The 21,049-nt window shown below is 38.4% G+C and overlaps 1 protein-coding gene across 1 annotated transcript in view; it reads left to right on the plus strand.

Moving 5' to 3' along the window:
* The window catches only part of REPS2 (RALBP1 associated Eps domain containing 2), a 94,655-nt gene extending 75,078 nt beyond the window's left edge, over positions 1 to 19,577 (plus strand). Inside the window, exons 16-20 of the mRNA XM_089508420.1 lie at positions 1,724 to 1,801; positions 10,496 to 10,579; positions 13,859 to 14,004; positions 16,918 to 17,023; positions 19,287 to 19,577. Coding sequence (XP_089364546.1) covers positions 1,724 to 1,801; positions 10,496 to 10,579; positions 13,859 to 14,004; positions 16,918 to 17,023; positions 19,287 to 19,355 — 483 coding nt within the window. The 3' untranslated portion in view covers positions 19,356 to 19,577. The remainder of the gene's footprint in view (positions 1 to 1,723; positions 1,802 to 10,495; positions 10,580 to 13,858; positions 14,005 to 16,917; positions 17,024 to 19,286) is intronic.
* The last annotated feature ends 1,472 nt before the right edge of the window (positions 19,578 to 21,049 follow it).

Genomic DNA, 21,049 nt, shown 5'->3' on the forward strand with positions numbered 1-21,049 from the left:
AACTGCGGACGTCCCAACTGCCGGTGTGTAACCGGCCAAAGACATGAATTCCATAAGTCAGAGTCAACTTAAAGGAATACAGCACCTACAAATTCTGACTGTGCAGGTCTACTCTGACAACCCATATGCTGTTTGTTGTTGCTGTTGTTGTTTTCATATTATGCAGTCCTATACATATTCACTCAAAAGTTATTCTCCCTCTGCTCATTGGTATTTACTGATTTGTCATTGTGTTTAGGCTTGTAGCATTAACTCATTTCTGGTTCAAATCAGCTGGCTGATGTTACAGTGTTATTGTTAGAAAACATTGCCACCCCATTAAGAACAAGTTCAATCGTTATTTGCAAAAAGGGAAACTGCTCAAATAAAGTGCAACATCTGTAACTCAGTCTAATTGCCAAAGTTACAATAATGTGTGTGAAGAAGAGATAGAAGGGACAAGTAGACAACAAATGGTGAACAGCAAGGAATGTGGGACCTGGAGTCAGACTCAATAGAGCTGTGAAATCTCAGTCTTCTCACATTGTACATTAAAAAAACATAGACAAAGAGCCTTTAGAATCAGATGGACAAAGAGAATGTAACAGTGCTTATTAGGAAGATTGACTATGCACACTTACCTGCGTAAGTATAAAGTAATTTTGGAGGCCCTACTTACTGGTCCAGCTCTAAGGTCAGAATGTTTTGTTGGTATGGGAATGGGGAGTGGAGGTTTGCTCAGTAGAACCCACAGTCCTATGTAATTAACCCTTGAGAGCTCACAGAGTTTCATTTGTGGTATGTATGTATGTTTATGTGTATATGTGTGTGTGTGTGTATACACACACATACACACGCACGCGCACACACATACATACATACATACTTGTTCTCTTTGGCCTTTATTCATAAAAGCTTTACAGTATTTGTAAAAGTTTTATGGCAAACTCTTTTATTTTAAAATTATTTGATTTAAAGGTTCATTTTGATTTAATATCAAGCTATCAGCATTTTATATTGTAACTGCCTTAGAAGGTCTATGATCTTGAAAGGAGACTAAGAAACACAATTTGTTAAATAAATAAATAGGCTACCATTCATTGTGTCAGCAGTTCTAATTGTAACTTTCCAGCTAAAGTGCTTGCTTATACAAACTGTTTTTAAAAATAAGACAAATTGTTACAGAATCTGATCTGTGTGGATGTTTTAAGACCACCCTGAAAGTCAGTGCTGGTCATGTTAGTTCCATACTGGGTCATACATTCAATAAATGTTCCCTGTAAGAGTTTGCCACTTACTATATCACAACTAACACTTTCTCCTCTATCTATACCTAACACTTCCTTGTTTTGTTTAACTCATTTCGAGAACTAAAATCCAATCACACACTGTCCTAAGGTCACTTGTCTCCTTCACAGACTTCTTTTTACACATCTTCTGCATTGTACAGCTGTGCAATTCTTATTTTACCTTTCCTCCTCTACAGACTGACTCTCTTGTTCTTTTTAGTCTAAAGATTTTCATCCTGTATACTACATTGCCACAATTATTTATCATTCCATTTCTTCCTGAATTCCTTTTATATTTGAAAAACTTACTGCTTCGCAGAGAAGAAAACCAATCGTTATTTTCTGCAAATTAAAATTGCAGTTCACTCTTAACTTGACAGATCCCTCCCCCATCTTTATGATGATGCCTTCTGATAAAACTATCTACAAAGATGGAATCTACTTTTATTCTACAGGCTTCTCACCCTATCACAAATACTGAATCAAATGGTCAGCTCAATTCAAGCTACGTAGACTTCAGACTTCAAGAACAGGTACAACTTCAAATTGTAAATTGGAGGTCTGAGGTATATTTGTTTTTTCTTGCTCAGACACACAGTTTGTTTGACTAGCCATTGACTGTCAGTAAGCTATTTTATATGAAGCCAGAAATGCTACCCTGAATCAGTAAACAAACAAACAAACCCAGCTCTGAAATTAAGCAGTCTAGCAGCCCAATCTTAGCAACATGTTTACTGTGAAGGGAAGTATCATTGATTTCACAAGGGTTTGCTTCCATAGAAGTATGCATGGAATTACTGTTCAAAGTTGTTTGGATATACAAAAACTAAGGCCCATTACAGACCGCCTAAAAGCGGCGGTCTGCCACCGCCGCCGGTTGCTGCGTCTGGGAACCGCGGCAGCCAAACCGTGCAGTTCCCGGACGCAGCAAGAAAGAAGTGCCGAAATGGCACTTCTTTCTGTGCCCCGGAAGTGGCACCATGGGGCACTAGTTGTGCACTCGTGGCGTCACTTCCGCCGTGCGATGTCCGGACGCTATGCGTCCGCGACGTCAAACTGGCAGCCCCCGTGTGGATGGGCGCCACCATTTTGTACGGACTCAGTCCTTACTAGGGTTGAGGGGCGTCAGGAAGGGACGCCCCTTCTCAACCCTAATACACCCCTTCCTAACCCTAGCACGCCCCTTCGGCGCATCTGTAACGCGCCTATGAGAACAATTTGAAGTATGTCAAATTTGCTAGAACAGAACTTGCTTCTAACAAAAAGATCACTCTCTCCTGAGTCCTTACCTACCTGCCTGCCTGATCCATGTGAAGCCATAAATAAACATAAGAGATAGAAGCTCATTGTCCCCCCGCTAGCAAGGGTAAAAGACAGTAGCATCACTAAGGGATGTGGCCCACAATGGGTGATTATATTCTAGCATCACACATCAGTGTGGATTTTTATTGTTATTGGTTCTCTGGACAGACTGAGGAAGAAGACAGAGTCTTTCCTTGTAGATGTTACTGGTCACATGTCTCTAGTATACAATATTTATATGCACAATTAGTTAAGCAACACATTTATTGTGAGGCTTTTAGTTTTGCCTGGACATTTGAAAGGCATTGAGAAATAATTCTCCATAGTCGCCTAATATTCCTACTTAGAAAAACAGCTGTTGCATCTACCATCAATAAATTTCATGGATATTAGACCACTTATACTTCTGTGAGCTGTTTTCAAACGGGCATGAAGTGCTGTGCTCACACCAATTTTAGTTAGGGACCATGCACCAACCGCACGGTCCCTAACCCTAGTACGGTGCGGTGGCGCAATAATGGTGGCATCAAGTCCATACGGGCGCTGCCATTTTGACATAAGCAATGCATGGGGTCTGCACGTCGCCGCACATTGCTTACATCACAAGTGCGCCACTGGCGCACTCATGATGTCACTCTGGCACTACAAAAAGAACCCAGAAATACTGGGTTCTTTTTACTTTGGAGTGACAGCATGCGGTTTGGGGGCTGCGCTGTCCCTCCGGAGTAAAAATGGGCACCGGCAGGCCACAATTTCTTGGCAGTCTGTACTGTGCCTATGTTATTCTGTTACAGAAAAATTAACAGAGAATTTCAGGACACTTTAAAACCTAATGGCCTATGCCTTTGTGGACTGGGGATTCTTAGAGTCCTCAGGATTTTCCTACTGTAGAAGATCATAGGCTGTACCCCAGAAGGAATTGGCCTTTCATGAGAGAAATGGTGACAGAATCCACACCAACAAAATTATCCAGATCCGGTATTTTGCCCAGATTTCACCAATAACTAGGAAAACTCTGAAATTATAATGATAGCCGCACATTCCCCTAGGTGAATTCAAGTTGATACAAATGAGTGTTTCTTCCCATGTACGTTTTTCTTCCCAGAATGCCCAACCCTATCACCCAATAGCCTTTCTTGTTTTTCTGTCAGCCTTACCACCCACTTTACACTCTTATTGGATGCCTTCTCTGCCCAATCCTCTACCTTTCCTTAGTGCCCCAGTGAATAAGCAAAAGCACTTTAAATGTCTACTGATACAAGCATTTCTTCTTACACTCTGAATCTTTAATTAAATTAATATTTGTGCTTGCAGAACAAGCTCCTTCTTTTTGGTGTGATGTTTGGTTGGGAACTGCTTGTCCCACTCATCCACTCTCTGACTCCCCCCCCCCCCCCCTCTAAGTGCTTCCAATGGCCAGGACTTTTCAGAAACAGAGAAAGCAGCCATTGGGCTTTGGTGTGAGACAGAAACAAATGTTTGATTTGAACTGATACCTGTAGGAGAACAGGGATTTGACTATGACATAAAATGGTGAATTTTTAACTGGAGGATTCTGGGAACTGTACCCCAACAAGTAATTTTTCCTTAAGATCATGTAACTATTTGAGATAAGTCTTAAATAATAATAAAATGTGAGAAATTGGTGCATACTCTTAGTTATACAACCAGGTTAATTACTCAAGTACAGTTTACATGAATTTTATGGTTCAGATGGCTATATTGACCTTTTATTTGTTCCATAAAATAAATGCATAATAGCACAATACAATGGATTGAGGCATAGTAGTGATTCTGTTTAGTACTGAGCTAGATAAATATTTTTTTTCCTAAGGAATTCTGGCAAAAGTACCTTTAATTTTTAAAAATATAATACTTCAGAAAGTGTGGATCCCATTAATATAGATGTAGAAGAAGTAACATGTGTTCCTTCTCTTCTACTTTAATCTGGTTTTGTGAAAGTAGAGTATGAAAACAGATTGGTAGAATTTCTATCAAGGGGCTATTCATTACTTCTAAAAGCACTAAGCACTCTTACCATATATATATATATATGTGTGTGTGTGTGTGTGTGTGTGTGTGTGTTAGTGCTTTCCTCCAAAACCTTATCACTGATTCTCAGACGGTACTTTAGAAAGCAAAAGAGAAAAAGCTTATCGAAATATGAGGATTGCAGAGTGCTGCAAAAGCAGTCAGCCCAGCAAGATCTTGGCAGCTTGTTGCATTTGCATCCCTGTAGGTTTTCATTTGGAGCTATCACTTACAGCTTGTATAACACTCTATAAAAAGAAATTGATGGTTCACTATGCCGGATACTCAGCTCACAACAAGGTTTAACTTGTTTAGGGGAAATGTCTTGCAAGAAAAATAGATCTGAAGCATCAGAATCAGCAACATTGTGAAGGAAACCCTTCTGAATGTAGTGGGTGACAAAAAAACACACACACTTGTCAGATGTTTTTAATGGCTCTTTCCACCTCTTTTTCACCTGCCCCTTTCAAAACATTTTAATGACAACATCATACATTTGCACCATGCACTATGGTACTTATAATACTTATATAGGAAAAATATATAAGCAGATATTTTGAGAATTAAATCTATGGAAACAAAGCATATATGTGTGATAAGATTATCACATGATGTTTTTTTGGCAATTTGCCTGAATCCTTCTTTAGGGTTGTATGTCCCACATGTCTTGCTATATCTGAGTTCATTGTGGTTTTCTTGCAGCTTCTGAGTGGACATAGAAGTAGTGATTTAAGCTGGATATACACTAGGAAGCTATGGGTTTTCATGGTGATTAGACTGTGTATATAGATTTGGTGAATGCATGAATGATCAGTGGCAGTGGAAAATTAAAAAATATTTGCCTGCAAACCTGTAAACACTTACTGGGGTGCAAGCCTCATTGACTTCAGTGGGGCTTACTTCTGAGTACATATGTATAAGATTATCTTTCTCAAAATGTAAGTTCCTTTGCACATGAACATCTATTTTGCAGTAAGCCCATTTTTTTCACTCTAACACAACACAGATGTATCTACTTATTCTAGTTTCATCTGCCATTTAGTGGCAAAGGCAGATGAATTGGTGACAATAAGGGGTCAGAGTAACTATAACTCATCCAGGTCAGTTCCTTGTCACACATATACAGTTGGCCCTCCTTATCCACTTATTCTTTAGCCACAGATTCAACCATGCACAGCTTTAAAATATTTCAAAAAGATATAAATTCCAAAAAGCAAATCTTGATTTTGCCATTTTATATAAAGGGCACCATTTTACTATGCCACTGTATACAGTGGGAATTGAGCATCCGCAGAATTTGATATCCACTGGAGGTCCTGGGATCAAACCCCAGCAGATGATACCAAGGGCTCACTGTCCTCTAAAATTGGCTAAATTTATGCATGTTATCTTCATACCTTTAGAACAGGTAGTTTTAGCCAGACAAATACCTTTGCATATTATATACATGTTTCATTCTAATTATAAATTTTGTGACAGTTACCACTAGGTGGCACTTTAAGGATATGACAATCAGTAAGTCTGTGTTCCTTATGTCCATTTCTGATCTGTTTTCATATTTAAAAATAATATTAATATATATTGTGTAAGAGTTATTAGTGCAGTTAAGACCAATGTAGATTTTGAGCTGTGCAATCCACAGTGGAGAACATTTCCTCACAAAAACACTGCCAGAAGGCTGAACAGTCTGCTGCCTAGCCAAGACTTCTTGTCATACTCTAAACAACTGCTTTTTTCCCTAGCTGTTCCTTCAGATTTAAGCAGACATTTCTAGAAGGGGACACTTTGTAATCAGGATCAGGAGAATTAATCTGTAAGAGTTTGGGTATGGGCATAAATGTTTCTCATTTGTTGTTGTTGTTAATTGCTATCAAGTTGACTTCAACTTATGGTGACCCTATGAATGAGAGACCTCCAGTCTTTCTCATGGATGTGGTTTAATGTATGGAGGATATCCTGCCATCAGACTCAGCATCAGTCTTCTCTTGACACCTTCCCATCATAGGATTCTCTGAAAGCAGCAATGTAGTAACTCAAAAGAAGAAGAAAAATATACAAACCAGGAAACAATTAGGAATGCTCCTGTGTCAGAAGTGTTATCGTTCAATGCAGAATAATAGTCCCCACTCCCAGTGTGTCCCTTAAGTTTTGTACCAGCTGACAGAATATACTAAGAGTGAGATTCTGGGAGTTGTAGTCCAACCCATCTAGACAGAGGGCACTGGCTTTAGGAGAGTTATTGTATGCAGTGCCAGCAAGGATGAAACCAACTGATAAAGGCATCTTCAAATCCCATGGCCCAATTGAGATTTCACATAAATTATAGGACTGGGGAGGGGGGAAGAAAACGTAGAATTTTGGTTAAGCTCAGAAGTTGAGTATTTTTTGAGAAATGAGCTGGATAACAGTTCTGCTGGTTTGTTTTTTTAAAAAATAGATGGAATATACTAATGTCACACATGCTATTTACATTGTGCAATCACTCAAATAATGGTTGTATAATAATGACTCAAATAATACTTTCAACTAAGAAGCAAAGTTATAATCCTCCATTCAGCAGCTTATTCATTTTTATGTAAGGCGTGTGCAGTGACACTTGCCGACATCCTTTTTAAATTACATATCCCACTGTGTTGCTTTCAGGAAACGGCATTACGTAAGTGCCGAGAACTTTTTAGAAATCCCACTGAGGTGAAGAACTAGCTGAGAGCAAACAAGATGGACAGATAGGAGAAGGAGGAGGAAGAGTGCAAGATGTGCAGCTGTAATGTGTTAGCTTGTTAAACTTGGCCAGAATCTGAAGTCAGAAACAAACACAACTCTGGGGAATCTCACTTTTTAGAGCCATTTATCCAATTCCCCTCACTTCCCGTTTCACTGAGATCCATATCCTCTGTCAGTCTTTCTCCCTCTTTCACCTCGCAATCTCTCCCTCCCCTCCCTCCCTCCCTCTCTTTCCAACAACTCTTTTGACCTTGGTTTTGAGCCAAACAGTATACCTCCACATGGCATGCACTGGGACCGTCATCAGTAGTTCCTCTGTTAATCAGCTAAATTCTTCACTGTTGGGCTGAAGAAGCTTGCAGATCTAACATACAACTAAGTATAAATATCTTAGGTTGTATCTGTACTGCTCCTCATCCATAATATGCATTCTGCATGTGCTATTCAACAGTTAATGAACAACTTTTTTACACATACAGAGCTGCATGACAAATAGGTACCACCAAGGTGCCTGATGTGTGTTGGGTGCCGAATGGTTAAATTCCATGTTGTTCTTTCACATCAGGTGTTTTATTAAAGGGTCCAAAGAAATTTCCCCCTTTGTCTGGTTGTCATAGTCCACATACACTTGGAGGACTTCAACATTCAGTGCACTTTTCACAAACACTCCAGACTCCATGGCTGATTTCCTGCTCTTGCTGTTGAAACGTCCCAGGGAAAAGATATCTTCTACTTGTTTGGCAGATGCTTCAGTTTTGGGAGCACAGGAAGATTACAGCAGTAGCATGTCAATATGTTTGTAAACAGCCAAAAAGGATATGTAGGAGAACAGCTTAGTCATTATATTCCTCCCCACCACCCCTATAGACATTATGAAATTATTTATGACATCATATGACAGATCTAGCTTTATTGTTTATCTTAGTGATCATCATCCCTGGAAGACTTCTCCCCTTCTCCAACTTTTTTTCAATGTGGAACAATCAGTTATTGTATATAGTTCTCTCATTGTGTGCCAGCAACCTGACTTCTGTTACCTCCACTGGTTTACAGTTGGATATATGATAATCTAGCAACATGCAGTATAATTAACCAAGACCTTTACTCTCACAGAAGTAGAAGTATACATCATTAATATTTGAAATATACATACAAGACTATATTGCAGTGCTTATGTACACTCATAAGCTTTTCTAAGTATAGTCAGTCTTCATTAACTATTGCTCTATATTGTTTAGATGGGAGAAAGAGAAGGCTTCCTACAGATTTGCTAGTTCTTTGTATTTTCATTTTTATACATTTTCTATATATTTTAATTTGCTTTTTATACAATGACATCTTCCTTTTCACACAATGTAATGAATATCTGGCAGTATACTTGCTTTAATATAAGCAATTTACCATTGTTGTTTTCTTGTAAGTTTCCTCCTGTCTTACAGTCTTCTAGTTGGAAGTGTCTAGTCATCTAGTCCAACCCTCTTCTTGATATAATGAATACACACACACACACACACACACACACACACACACTGTAATATTTGCCATATGTTAGTGTTGCAACTCTAAAACATCATCAGGGTTATTGGAGCTGTCTTCCATATAGCCAATGGAGACCACATGTCAAAAATTCAAACTATTGTTACTGGAAGTGAGGAAAGTTTTTTTCTTTTGTTAAGATTAAGGGAAAAAACAGATGTGATCTTACATAATAGTGTATTTAGAATTGCTATAGCAACTTCCAACTCAATATTTGTTTTCACTTAGTACTACTGTTGCACAAACCCTATTGTCTGTACAAGTATAGGTTTACATGCTCAAAATGGCTGGAGGTTGTGAAACAGCACTGTGTTTGGACTGTCTTCATCATACAATGCCTGTCACCATGATGGTGTGGTCACTGTGGGTGGGGGGGAAGAGCTGTTTAATGTGTGGAGTCATGACATGGGCAGTTTAAAACCTTGCTATTGGGAATTAAGTAACCAGGGGCCATTTCATGCTACACAAAGCTATGATACCATAACATGAGAATAACATATAACATGGTACCAATATCATGGTTCTATACTAGGGAATCTTGGGATTTTCAGTTTAAAGGGGGACACTTACAATCCTTAGCTGAAGCACTCTATTACTTTGCTGCTGACAGACCCCCACAGGCAGTTGCCATGTTAGTTAAAGTGGAATCATAGTGCTATAATGAAGTGTGAAGGGGCCCCTGGTGCCAGAATTCCATAGGATGTTGCCATAGCGGTTAAAGTGGAATCATAGTGCTATAACTGTGTACTGCAAATGGGTCACTATTATCAGGGTTAGAGATCAGGTTTTGTTCTCACTATACAGTAATAGTGACGACAAGTATAGGCCTGATGTTTTTCCCATTTGAGTGAATCACACTCATTCATTTGGACTGGGGAAAAATCCATTCAAAAATCTCCTACTTCACAGATGGATCTTTGGATGGACACTCTACACCTTCACAAGCCAGACTCTCTGGCTCTTCCTGAGAAGTAATTTTTTGATTTTGCTGCAGAATAACTATTCATCAGATACATACCATTGGCCCTTGTAGTTAATTGTTGTTGTTGTTGTTGTTGTCATTATTCTACAGACTTTATGTATTTTATTGTAAAAACTCAATAAAAATGTAATTAGAAAACAACAACAACAATTTTTTTTACTGCAGTCGGTAGATACATGTATGTATAACTACCAAAAATCTAGTTGTTCCCTGTGCTTTTAATTTATTTTATATGTTGTGAATTTGATTTTACTGGGTCTCTGGATCGTAATAAAAAAAAAATTGACTGATAACCGCTAAAAAGAAGATTGAAAGTAACTTTTTTATCTTTTCATATTTCTGTTTATATCTTGCCTTTTCTGTTTGTTTTTCTTTTCTTATTTTGTGTTCAGATATCTGAAGCTTGATTTTCAAAGGCTGAAAAACAGGTTTATTTCCTGCTCCAGTAAGATTTTTGGTTTTAATAAAAATTATCTAAAAGCAAAAATCAAAAATCTTACTGGAGCAGGAAATAAACCTGTATTTTAGCCTTTGAAAATCAACCCTGCTGTTTTTTGGCACAGTAGAATGTGATGGTAATATTTAAAACTAGCTATAGATGGGTGGACTGCTAGTAATTTGTGTGTTAACAGTAACTTGCATATTGTTACAGATGGAACAAGAGCCTGAGACTGAAGTACATTTGTCTCTGAGCAGAACCTCCTCACAGGCAGAAGAAAGTAGTCCAATAAAAAAGGTAAGAGTTACTCATATCATATCCATAAAAGTCGTATAATTGTATACAGGCAGTTTCATGTCAGGTTAGGGTTCAAAGAGTCACAGGGTAATTGAGTCTGATGTAAATAGAGGAAGCCAGTGCCATAGGGAACTACTGGGGACCATGTATATGTGTTAAAACAGAGCTGAAGTAGCTACAGTTAGTGATTTTACTCAACCTACTGTAAATTTTTAAAAGATTCAAAGTATAAAACATCAAAGCTTACTTTTTCTAGGTGAGACAAAAATGCAGATGCTCTCCAGAGGGACCAGAAGTCCGGTGATTCCATGGGGCTTGGCTGGGATCAGCTGGCCTACCATTAGATGACAGTTCCTATTCAGAGCATTGCAGATTTCTGCAGTGTAGATGCAGCCCTGGTGAAAAAATATACTCTCGTTGCTTTCTCCACCAACAAGCTGAGGAAACCCCTTTCAGCCGCATCAAAACTCCAAGATTCAAGTGTCTTTCTTCCTCTCATTCTTCCCATTCTAAGCAGGGAAAGGAAACCCTTTCCTCCCAGCAGTACCAACTCTGCAACTGCTTCCCCATTTCTATTCCCCCAAGAATAAAGAAAACCAATCCAGTCATCTTTCTTAACTCTCAAAACCACACCAAATACTGTAAACACCCTCACTCGCTTACCACACCTTGCACATAACACTAGGGAGATTATCACATGGAGACTTAGATGGCTAAAATGTGGCTAAATCATCCTAAAACTGTGAAAGTGTAATAAGCAGTCGCACTTGTTTCCCATGATCAGGGAGGCATCCCGCTCCTCTCCTGTCATTTTGCGCAGCAGCCATTTCTCCAATCACGGGAACGTTATTGGAGAAATGGCTGCTGCATGAATGCTTTGATGACAGGAAAGGAGCGCGACACCTTCCTGATGATTTAATCATGGGAAAACAGCATGACTAGCGTTCACACCATTGTGGTTTTCGGATGATTTAGCCACGTTTTTGCGACAGTAAGCCTCCGTACGATAATCTCCTAGGAGAACTATGCCTTGTGGGGAAGACTTTCATGTATTTATTTCTGCAGAAATGTACATTTGAAGTGTTGTAAATTGGGGCAATACAAGATGAGACTTGCCTCATCTCTGGCAGATAACTTTTGCACTGTCCTTTATGGTTTTCACCACAAATATCAAGTAACAGCATTTCATGTTTTAGTAATCATTTATATTTTAAATGTTTTTTTAAACAATTTTCATAAGATTCACATTCACAATGAAGACAGAATATTAGTAGTATAACACTATCATCTCAGACAGTCCATAATAATAATAATAATAATAATAATAATAATAATAGGTTTTATTTATATACCGCCCAATCACTGGGAATCCGAGCGGTTTACAATAGAGGGGATAACAGACAGTTCCCTGCCCACAGGCTTACAATCTAAAAGACACGACACAAAAGGAGAAGGGAATGGTGAGGGGGGAGGGAATCAGGTCCAGCATTCTTCTCTCCCTCTGAGGCCTGGACCAAGGCAGATGGACCGGAGGGAGGGCTCTTCTTCTTCAGGCTAATCTAAATGATCAATCTAAAATGGCAACGGTAGTCACATAGCCCAGTAAAGCTGGCAACTGTACAATACCAAACTATTCTCAAGTTTTTGCCATCATGGACGAAAGGTGGAGTGGGAGGAACAAAACTTTACTTTCTTCTTCACATTAGTGCCTTCTTAAATAGTTCCTATTCTTATTGGACTATTTTGGAAAGAAAGCTTATCAAGGATTAAGTAGTTCTGAGTTCACACAGTAGTATTAGGAATGTGTGAGGAGGAGGAGGGAGAATTGTTGTTTAATGTGACTATGTACATTAGAAGCAATATCCTGCAGGTACCTGAGACAGTACTGTAAACACTTTCCATGTGACAACTGCAGTAGATGAGTTATCCCAGAAAAGAATCTTGTTTTTACAAGATACACCAAAGTGCAGGCAGTGCTGGAAAAATCTGGTTTTTCTGTCACAGAACAAGACATCTGGACTGCAAATTGGCAACAACTGCAGAATGACCATCAAAAACCAAATCAGCTGGATGGCCTAGAGTACACTCTGTTATACTAGATGGTGCATTGTTTCTCTTCCAAGTCTAAGTCTATTAAAGTTACCGATACAAAGGCTGCAAGCCTTAATTATAGACTCTTCTGGAACATGGTTCAAATCATCCAGCCCACAAAACGAGTTCTAAAAAACTGATGAGTGTGTGTTTCTGTTGAAATGCATTCTGTTACCAGTTCAGATGGGAAACCCATTCTTTCTATTTTCTCTGTATGTTTGTTTCTCTGAACAAATTTCTTAGTGCTACTTGTAATCTATTTTTTAAACTAGTGTTTTAGATATTATCTGAATCCAAACAAGCTTTGTTACAGAAGGTCTTTGCGATGCTAATTTTAAGGCTTATTGAAATAAATGGATTATATTTATTTCATGAAATATTTTGAACCAGCATGATGTAGAGATTTGAGTACTGGACTAAAACTCTGGGAGACCATGGTTCAAATCTTTGTTCAACCTTGAGCAAGTACCCCTCTCTCAGCCTCAAGGAAGGCAGTGTCAAACTGATGCTAAAGAAATCTTGCCAAGAAAACTTTAGGCTAGAGTTGCCATAAGAAAACACCCTGATAAGACCAGGGTTGATTGAAAGTATATAACAACAGCAAGACCTTGTGTATCCTATTCTACAACTTTAAGTCTCATTTGTGGATTCCAGTTCTGGAGATTTTCCTTGGATTCCCCTAAAGAATGATGCCTTTGGTCTCTAAGGAATGAAAATAGTCTGTTTATTTTAAGAAAAAAATGGGAGGGCCAATGTGGAGAAAGCAGGGGCCATTCCCCTCCTCCATGTGGGCTGCATAGACACTTGCAACCTGACTGGAAGTTATACAATGTTAGATTTCTGGAAATTAATTAAAATATTGCCAGTTCCCAGGTTTGGGAAGTGAGGAAGAAAATACAAATACATTTATGTAGAAGTTGGAGTGTTTGTGTTGGGTTTTTGGTTGCTTTTTTTTAAAAAAAACAACAACAACTGGATGAATGGGGGCTTGGAGGATTTCCAAGAGACTTCAGAGGCCACAAGATAGACCCTCACTCCAGGGCACCATATGACCCAAAAGCCATGCTTTGCCAGCCCTGCTTTAGACTCAGCAAAAGTTTGTAAATATGAATAGTACATAGCATATTTTGTTGTTGATTTCCTGAATGATAATGAAAAGTAATTTTAAGCTTTCTTTTTCCATCACAGGAAGTTTTGCTCACTCAACCACCATCAAAACCGATTCGCAGGAAATTTCGGCCTGAAAGCCAGATGCTGGAGAATCAGGAAGTTTCTCCCACGAAAGGTGTACCCTCTTCCTTGCCTGCCATCAAGTCCCACCATTCAATTCCAAGGTAAAAAAAAGGCTGCCTTAAGTTCCATCATGAGAAACTGGGAATGGTTTGGGCTTTGTGCCAACATAGAGAGGCTTCAGACATTCTAAAACAGAGAGTGTGTTGTGCTTCCTTTAACATATCTAAAGTTCAGAAATAATTTTGTGTAGGCAATGAACAAGCACAAGATGCAGGGATGACTTGTGCAACTCATTCTTTTTTTGAATTTTAGAACATGTGAACCCCACTGACTTAGTGGAAATATAGCTAGACTGCTGAAATACTGTTTTCTGCATTACGTGGAGGGATAGTTTATTATTTGTAGTTAATTCATGGTGGAGAGGTGGGTGGAAGCTCTTTATGTATGGCATGACATTGAACTTAATTTTTTTCTGGACTATTAAAAGTGCTTTAGTATGAGTACAATCAAAAATAACTTCCTGGCCCTTTTGTTACACCCAGAAAGGAGTCGGGGGGATTAAAAAATCCTCCTATCTATGTAGAAGCCTAAAAGGGGGTGGGATAAGTCACAACCTTCTGAGGTATGCCTTTTCTGGGAAACAATGTGGAAGGTTAAAAGTTTCCCTGGGGGTATTTTAGGGTTTTGCAAATAACAGCATTTGGGAGTCTAATTTCATCTTTCCAAATAGATTTATTTTTAGACAATATAACAAAAACAGGTCAAGTCTCTCTTATCTGGAATTCCAAAATCCAAACTATTCCAAAAGCCAAAACTTGTTTCATGGGAGGCTGAGATAGTGACACCTTTGTTTTCTGATTGTTCAGTGTACACGAAATTATTTTAAAGTATTGTATAAAATTGCCTTCAGGGTATGTGTATAAGGTAAATGTGAAATATAAATGAATTTTGTATTTATACTTGGTCCCATCTGTAAGATATCATATTGTGCATGTATATATAAATACAGGTATTCCAAAATCCCCAAAAATTCCAAACTCCAAAAAATCCTTGGTCCCAAGCATTTTGGAGAAGGGAGATTCAACCTGTAATCCTTTTTTTTAAAAAAGGTTAATCAGTTGATGTACTGCTTACCATATCTGGAAAAACAAATAATGAAGTGGTATGCACAAAACAAATTGAACATTTCAAAAGAGCCAAAATAACATCAAAATATGAACACTGGATAACTGTTAATTAAAATGTTTTGAATCAGGAGGCTGAAAATATTGTTCTCAAACTGGGCCACACAGTTTGTCGGAAATACCTGAGTGAAGAAGAGAACTGTTTTAATGAGAGAAAGCATCCAAAATTTATTGTGGATTACCTAACATATTTTTGTTTTGTTTTTTAGCTAGAGGGTTTAGAGAGGTAGGGGAAGGGCAATAAAGAATAGGGGAAGAATTTTTCAAGAGAAACATGGGATTCAGTTCTAAAGATCAAATTGTCAACTCTGCTTCAAAGAGAAAAGCTAACAGCACTTTTTCACAGGAACTCTTTGCAGTTTTTAACATAATGTATCTGTCTTGGATCACATTGTCATTTAAGGCTGCTAACACCTCACAGAGAACTATGAAAGGCCTCCCTTAGAAATAATTCTGCTTATCTAGTCTGTATTTTCCCCATTTTCCCTCACTCTTTTTAAAGTTGAAAATTGCGAGCTCATTCATTTTTTAAAGCTGGAGAACAGCAAAATTGACACAGTCAAAAGGATTGTCTGTTAGACATTTAACTTGCCATATGAGGCTGATCTGTATTTTCCAAAGAAGCAGGGAAAGCAAAAATGTAACAGAGCAATGCTGATGCTTTTGCTCCTGCTTCGTCATAATCAACCTTTAACTGGATGAAAATTAAACAACAGTTGCAAATCTCTGGATGCAAATGTTCTTTTTTTGTTTTAAACTTTTCCATGAGAAGATACTAACTCGAGAGCATAGAGAACAGTTGCAAATCTCTGGATGCAACAGTTGCAAATCTCTGTTACCAGTTCAGATGGGAAACAACAGTTGCAAATCTCTGGATGCAAATGTTCTTTTTTTAAAAAAACTTTTCCATGAGAAAATACTAACTCGAGAGCATAGAGAACAGTTATTTATGCATGTCAGTAAAAAAAGTATTGCTTTTCAATATGCTTCTTAAAATTTAAATTAGCCATATTGGTGGGGAGCAGGTGGTGGCCCCATTTGTGCTTAAAGCCAAATGTTGGTGCGCCTTGAATCCTGTCAAATTGAGTTTCCCTGTAGTCAGTAGAGAACAACTGTGTGGTTACCATAACAAAATGAGCTTCCCCTGCTACTTTAGCTATGGCTGCTTGATGCAGAAAACTATGATATCATAGATGGAGGCTGCTGCCACACTGCAGAAATAAAGCAGTTTGACATCCTTTTAACTGCCATGACTCCATGCAATGGAATTCTGGGATTTGTAGTTTTGTGAGACATTTAGCCTTCCCTGTCGACAGCTCTAGTGCTCCACCAAACTACAAATTGCAGAATTCCATAGCACTGAGCCATGGAAGTTAAAGTAGTGTCAAACTGCTTTATTTCTGCACTGTGACAGCAGCCTAAGTCTGATTGTGAAGTAGCAGGGGAACAGTTAACCTGAATTGCAGTGGAAAACCCTTCATATGGATTGATCTTGAGCCCAGTTATTGGTGTCTTGGGAAGCTGCCTTTTCAAAAGTCATGATTAGGAAGCTTAGAGGCATGGATTTTAAAATGCTAGCACAGGAGGTCTGAAATATGCCAACAAATTTCTTCTTTTTATTTTGTGGACAATTTATTAAGTAATATATTCTAAAAATACTTGTTTCTCTGCAGCAACTTGCCTTTTATAAATGTGCAACTGAACTCTCACCCAATACCCTCTTTGCTTTGATTTTTAATAAAAGCATCACACTCCCTTTTTATCAGTCACATGGAAGGTTGTATTGCCTGAAAATAGTTGTTGTTGTTGTTGTTTTTTACTCTCTGGCAGACAGTCATCAAAACAGAAGAAAGCTATACAGACTGCTATTCGGAAAAACAAAGAAGCCAATGCTGTGCTAGCTCGGTTGAATAGTGAACTCCAGCAACAGCTAAAGGTAAAAAGCATGCATAAACAAGTTAAACATATATTGAACTTCTCTAAAACCTATGCTGCATGCCTTTGCCTGCCCTCTTTTGCAGAAGGAAACCTAAAACTGTGTACCAATGGGAACAGAAAGCTTCCTTTCCTTCATTCTTGAAATATGAGAGTACCAGGTAGCGTTGAGTGGATCCAAGGTGCCCTTCCATGAATAGGAAGGATCTTGAACCCAGAAAAGGCTCCCAGTAACAGATAGGGGAGGTAGTTGATTTTGGTCAATTTCTGGATATGTCAAAGCTGACTTGATGGGAAATAGCAACAAACAACAACAGGGTCTTCCAAGCAATTTGAGAGAAAGGGAATCAAGGCCACAAAACATCTATTTTGTGAGTGAAAGTTTGGGCACAACCTTGTGTTGTGTGTGTGAAGCGGTAGAGGGATGGCTTGTCTCAGAACAGAAAACATAGCTTCCCTATCATGTAGTGAGATTAATAATGTCAGTTAACAACTTTGATTGACATAGCCCAGTTTGTGAGTTGGGATCAAAGAAAAAATTAAAGTAAATTTCAGTGAACCTCATAGGGCAGGGCACTTTTCTCCTAGACAGAGGTGTACCTAACTGTGATAGAGATATACCCCACTGTGATTTTCCTAGAAATAGATATAAGGAGGGCGGGACCGGTTCACCTTTCTGGTGCTTATGTATATTTCAGGCAGCCAGCAACAATTAAAAAATACAATAAAGTAAAATTCCACAACAAGTCCCTTTGTCTCTGGGGTTTAATTTATGCATTATAATATGCATTAGAAAAACAGTGAAGAAAAGTATCATTCTCATTGGACATTTCCTCTTTTTGTCTTAATTGCACATAGTTATGTAAAATCTGTGTACAACAATCAAGCTGGCAAAGTAATTGCCCCTAAATCACCCAAATGAAAATGTGGGATTTCTGCATCCACAATGTAGCTTTTAAATGGGAAATGCTAACAGTGGTATTGTGACTATGCATTTTCTGCTGCATGTCATTGCTGCCTCCGAGTCAAGCGATTGATGGAACTGGTTGATTTAATGCTTTGATGTTTTTCATATCTACTGCCCTAAAAGATTTTATGTAGGTCCCTTACTGTTTGTTATAGCCAATCAATTAAAATACCATTCTGAACAGGGCAAGATGAATCAGTGTAAGAGATATATCCTAATGTTTACAAAATATATAAAATGCCCTTTAATGCAGAGTTGGGCAAACTTCAGGTGGCATGAACTCCCCCCCCCCCAATGCTGAGGTCTTATCAGCTTGAACTAGACATAAAACTATAGTTCGAGAAGCACTGTCAGATATGAGGCATATATTGAAATATCTATAAATATGTTTGAGTTATCATAGATTAGGGATTCTAACATATCACTACTTAAAAAATTGCAATTCTCAGGAGACCAGGGTTCGATTCCTGGCTCGGCCATGACACCACTAGGTGACTTTAGCCAAGTCACACTCTCTTGGCTTTTTTAGCTGCTGCATCAGCTGTTGACTTATATTCAACTTGTGGTCTACTAGGACACGTAGTCTCGTTCAGCCAGGTGTCGCCCATCCTTTATCTATGCATTCCATTTTTCCACCCTAAGTGTAGTACCTTACATTTCTCTGTGTTGAAATCCATTTTGGTAGCTTTGGTCCAATTTTGTAATCTATTCAAATCTTCTTGAATTTTGATCATGTCCTCTGGAGTATTACTGCTGCTCCTAATTTGGTGTAATCTGCAAATTTGATAAGCATGCCTTCTATTCCTTCATCCAAGTCACTGATAAAGATGTTGAATAGATTTTAGAGTGGCAGAATTCTTATTTCTGGAGGAATGCCCTCCCCCCCCCCTCCAGCCTCTGGCAGAAGACCAGCCATAATAGAGGGGTTTTGTTATTTTGTCAAAACCATGGAGGTTTACTGCAAGCCACCTAAAGCTCTACTAGAAGATTCCAATTTACATTTTGCCTGTCCCTGCATTAATACACTCTAATGTTTATTTTCTGAATCATCTGGAGACGCCAAGAAACCTATGCTTTACATTCAGGGGAGCAGAATAGTGGAACAACAAGGCAATCATAATGCATCCTATCAACCAATATGTGTGTTTTTGTGTTTTGTTATAATCTTATAGCACCCTGTAAACATCAATCATGAAATGATTGTAAAAGTTGATTTTATTTTAAGACAGGCTGTTTTATATGTTTATGCCTTGAAGAGCTTATACACTCACTGTTTTGTGTCATTTGTATTGTCTAGGAAGTTCACAAAGAACGAACTACACTGGAAAGTCAGTTGGAGCAGCTCCGGCCTGTAACTGTTTTATGACATTCTGCAATGGAACATTTGATTTCCAAAACTTCAAGACTTTATCCGCACAATGTATTGACATAATAATTTTTCACTAGGGCAACAACACTTGGAAAAAGTGAATGCCATATTTCTTTTGCATTTCTTGCACCAGTTTACCTTGCTGATGAAGAAGTATACAATCTGAATGTAAAGTCTTATGCCTAGAAAAATCAAAACTGTTCCCCTTCCTTCTCCAAAAATGCCTTAGTCAAATTCCATCTCTTGCTATTAAGATTTTCTTTAATCCTCATAATTTTCTTTAATCCTCGTAATTTTTTATTTGTATGCTGGGTGGGTGGTGGCATTTTGATATAAAGTATATACTTCCATAAAAAAATATATTTAATTTCATAGTAGATCATCAGGTTTTTTTTTAGTTATTTGTGGTTTTCCAGGTCTTGTTAGTTTTAGAATAAATTAAAGGAGTTATCTACACAATTTTGTATATGGCATTACCTCTCTCCATCCTCTTTATGATTACTGGTAATCTCTGGATATAATGCATAATTGTTGCTGTACTGGGGCATGGCATGCACAGTACTTGCCCTGCAGGGAACATGTGGCTCTTCAGAGGGTTGATTGTGACTCCTAGCCACCCTAGCTATCATTGATCATAGTGAGGAATGTTACAGTTCAATAATATCTGGAGGGTCACATATTCTCAACCCTTGCTACTGCTGGATACTGATTCCCTGCTTGTGTCCTCAGGCTCCTCTGTTGAGTTACTGTTGGACAGAATGGAGAACAATGTGTCTGCTCTTCTTGTCTGAAAGTATCTTAACAGGTGCAGCCCATTACTGCAGCCTTGGCGGCAGTTGTACTGCCCTCAGGCCATGAAGTGGTACAGGCCAGAAGCTCAATTTCTGGGCTCCAATTGGGCACTGACAGGTAAATGTCCTGACACCAGTATGACTGTTTTACTGCTACTGCTACAGTAGTGCCATGAAACAAATATATCTTGGGGTCGCCAAATGTAGGGAATGTTCCACAGTTGCAACAAGACAATCTCACCCACAGCTGTTAATCTATGCAACCCCCAGGAGTACTAATGCAAAGTTTGTCTGCACCAGGGGTTGTGGATTGTTCCTAAACTCAGTGGTGTTGTAATGCTTAAATGCTATCAAGTGATTATAATAATTAAACCCAAAATTTAGATACTTGTTGCTTTTGATAATTATATATTTTAAGTTGCTTATTTATTAAAATATAATCAGCAGAACATGCTATCAGTCAGGCGCATCAACAATCACTGCATGGACTTTGGTGAAATATGACTGACTTGCTTTATATAGAGAGTTATACTTTGGTCTGTCTTCAAGCTATCGCAGAAATCCACGGATTTTTTTCCTCCTCTTTGTTTTGGATTGACATTGTTTCATTAATGTGACAACAGCTTTTTTGGTCACACCCTTAATTCCAAAAGAGTTCTGTTGAGCCCAATAAATCTACTTTGGAGAACATAAATATAAGCATGCCTAATTTTTGTCTAGATTGCATCCAAATATGTAGTACTCTTGACTTGAATTCTGTGACTGCAGTGACTGTGGGAAAAGTGGCAGGTGGACAAAGAGTTTTACTACTGATAACATTTATATAACTTGTTCCCCCCCCCCCCATGTATGTTTTCATATTTCTTGATCATCTTTCAAAATATAATATACATGTTGCAT

This window comes from Sceloporus occidentalis, unplaced genomic scaffold (genome assembly GCF_023333645.1).
Source record: "Sceloporus occidentalis isolate IW3139 unplaced genomic scaffold, rSceOcc1.0.p SCAF_2, whole genome shotgun sequence".
Taxonomy (NCBI): domain Eukaryota; kingdom Metazoa; phylum Chordata; class Lepidosauria; order Squamata; family Phrynosomatidae; genus Sceloporus; species Sceloporus occidentalis.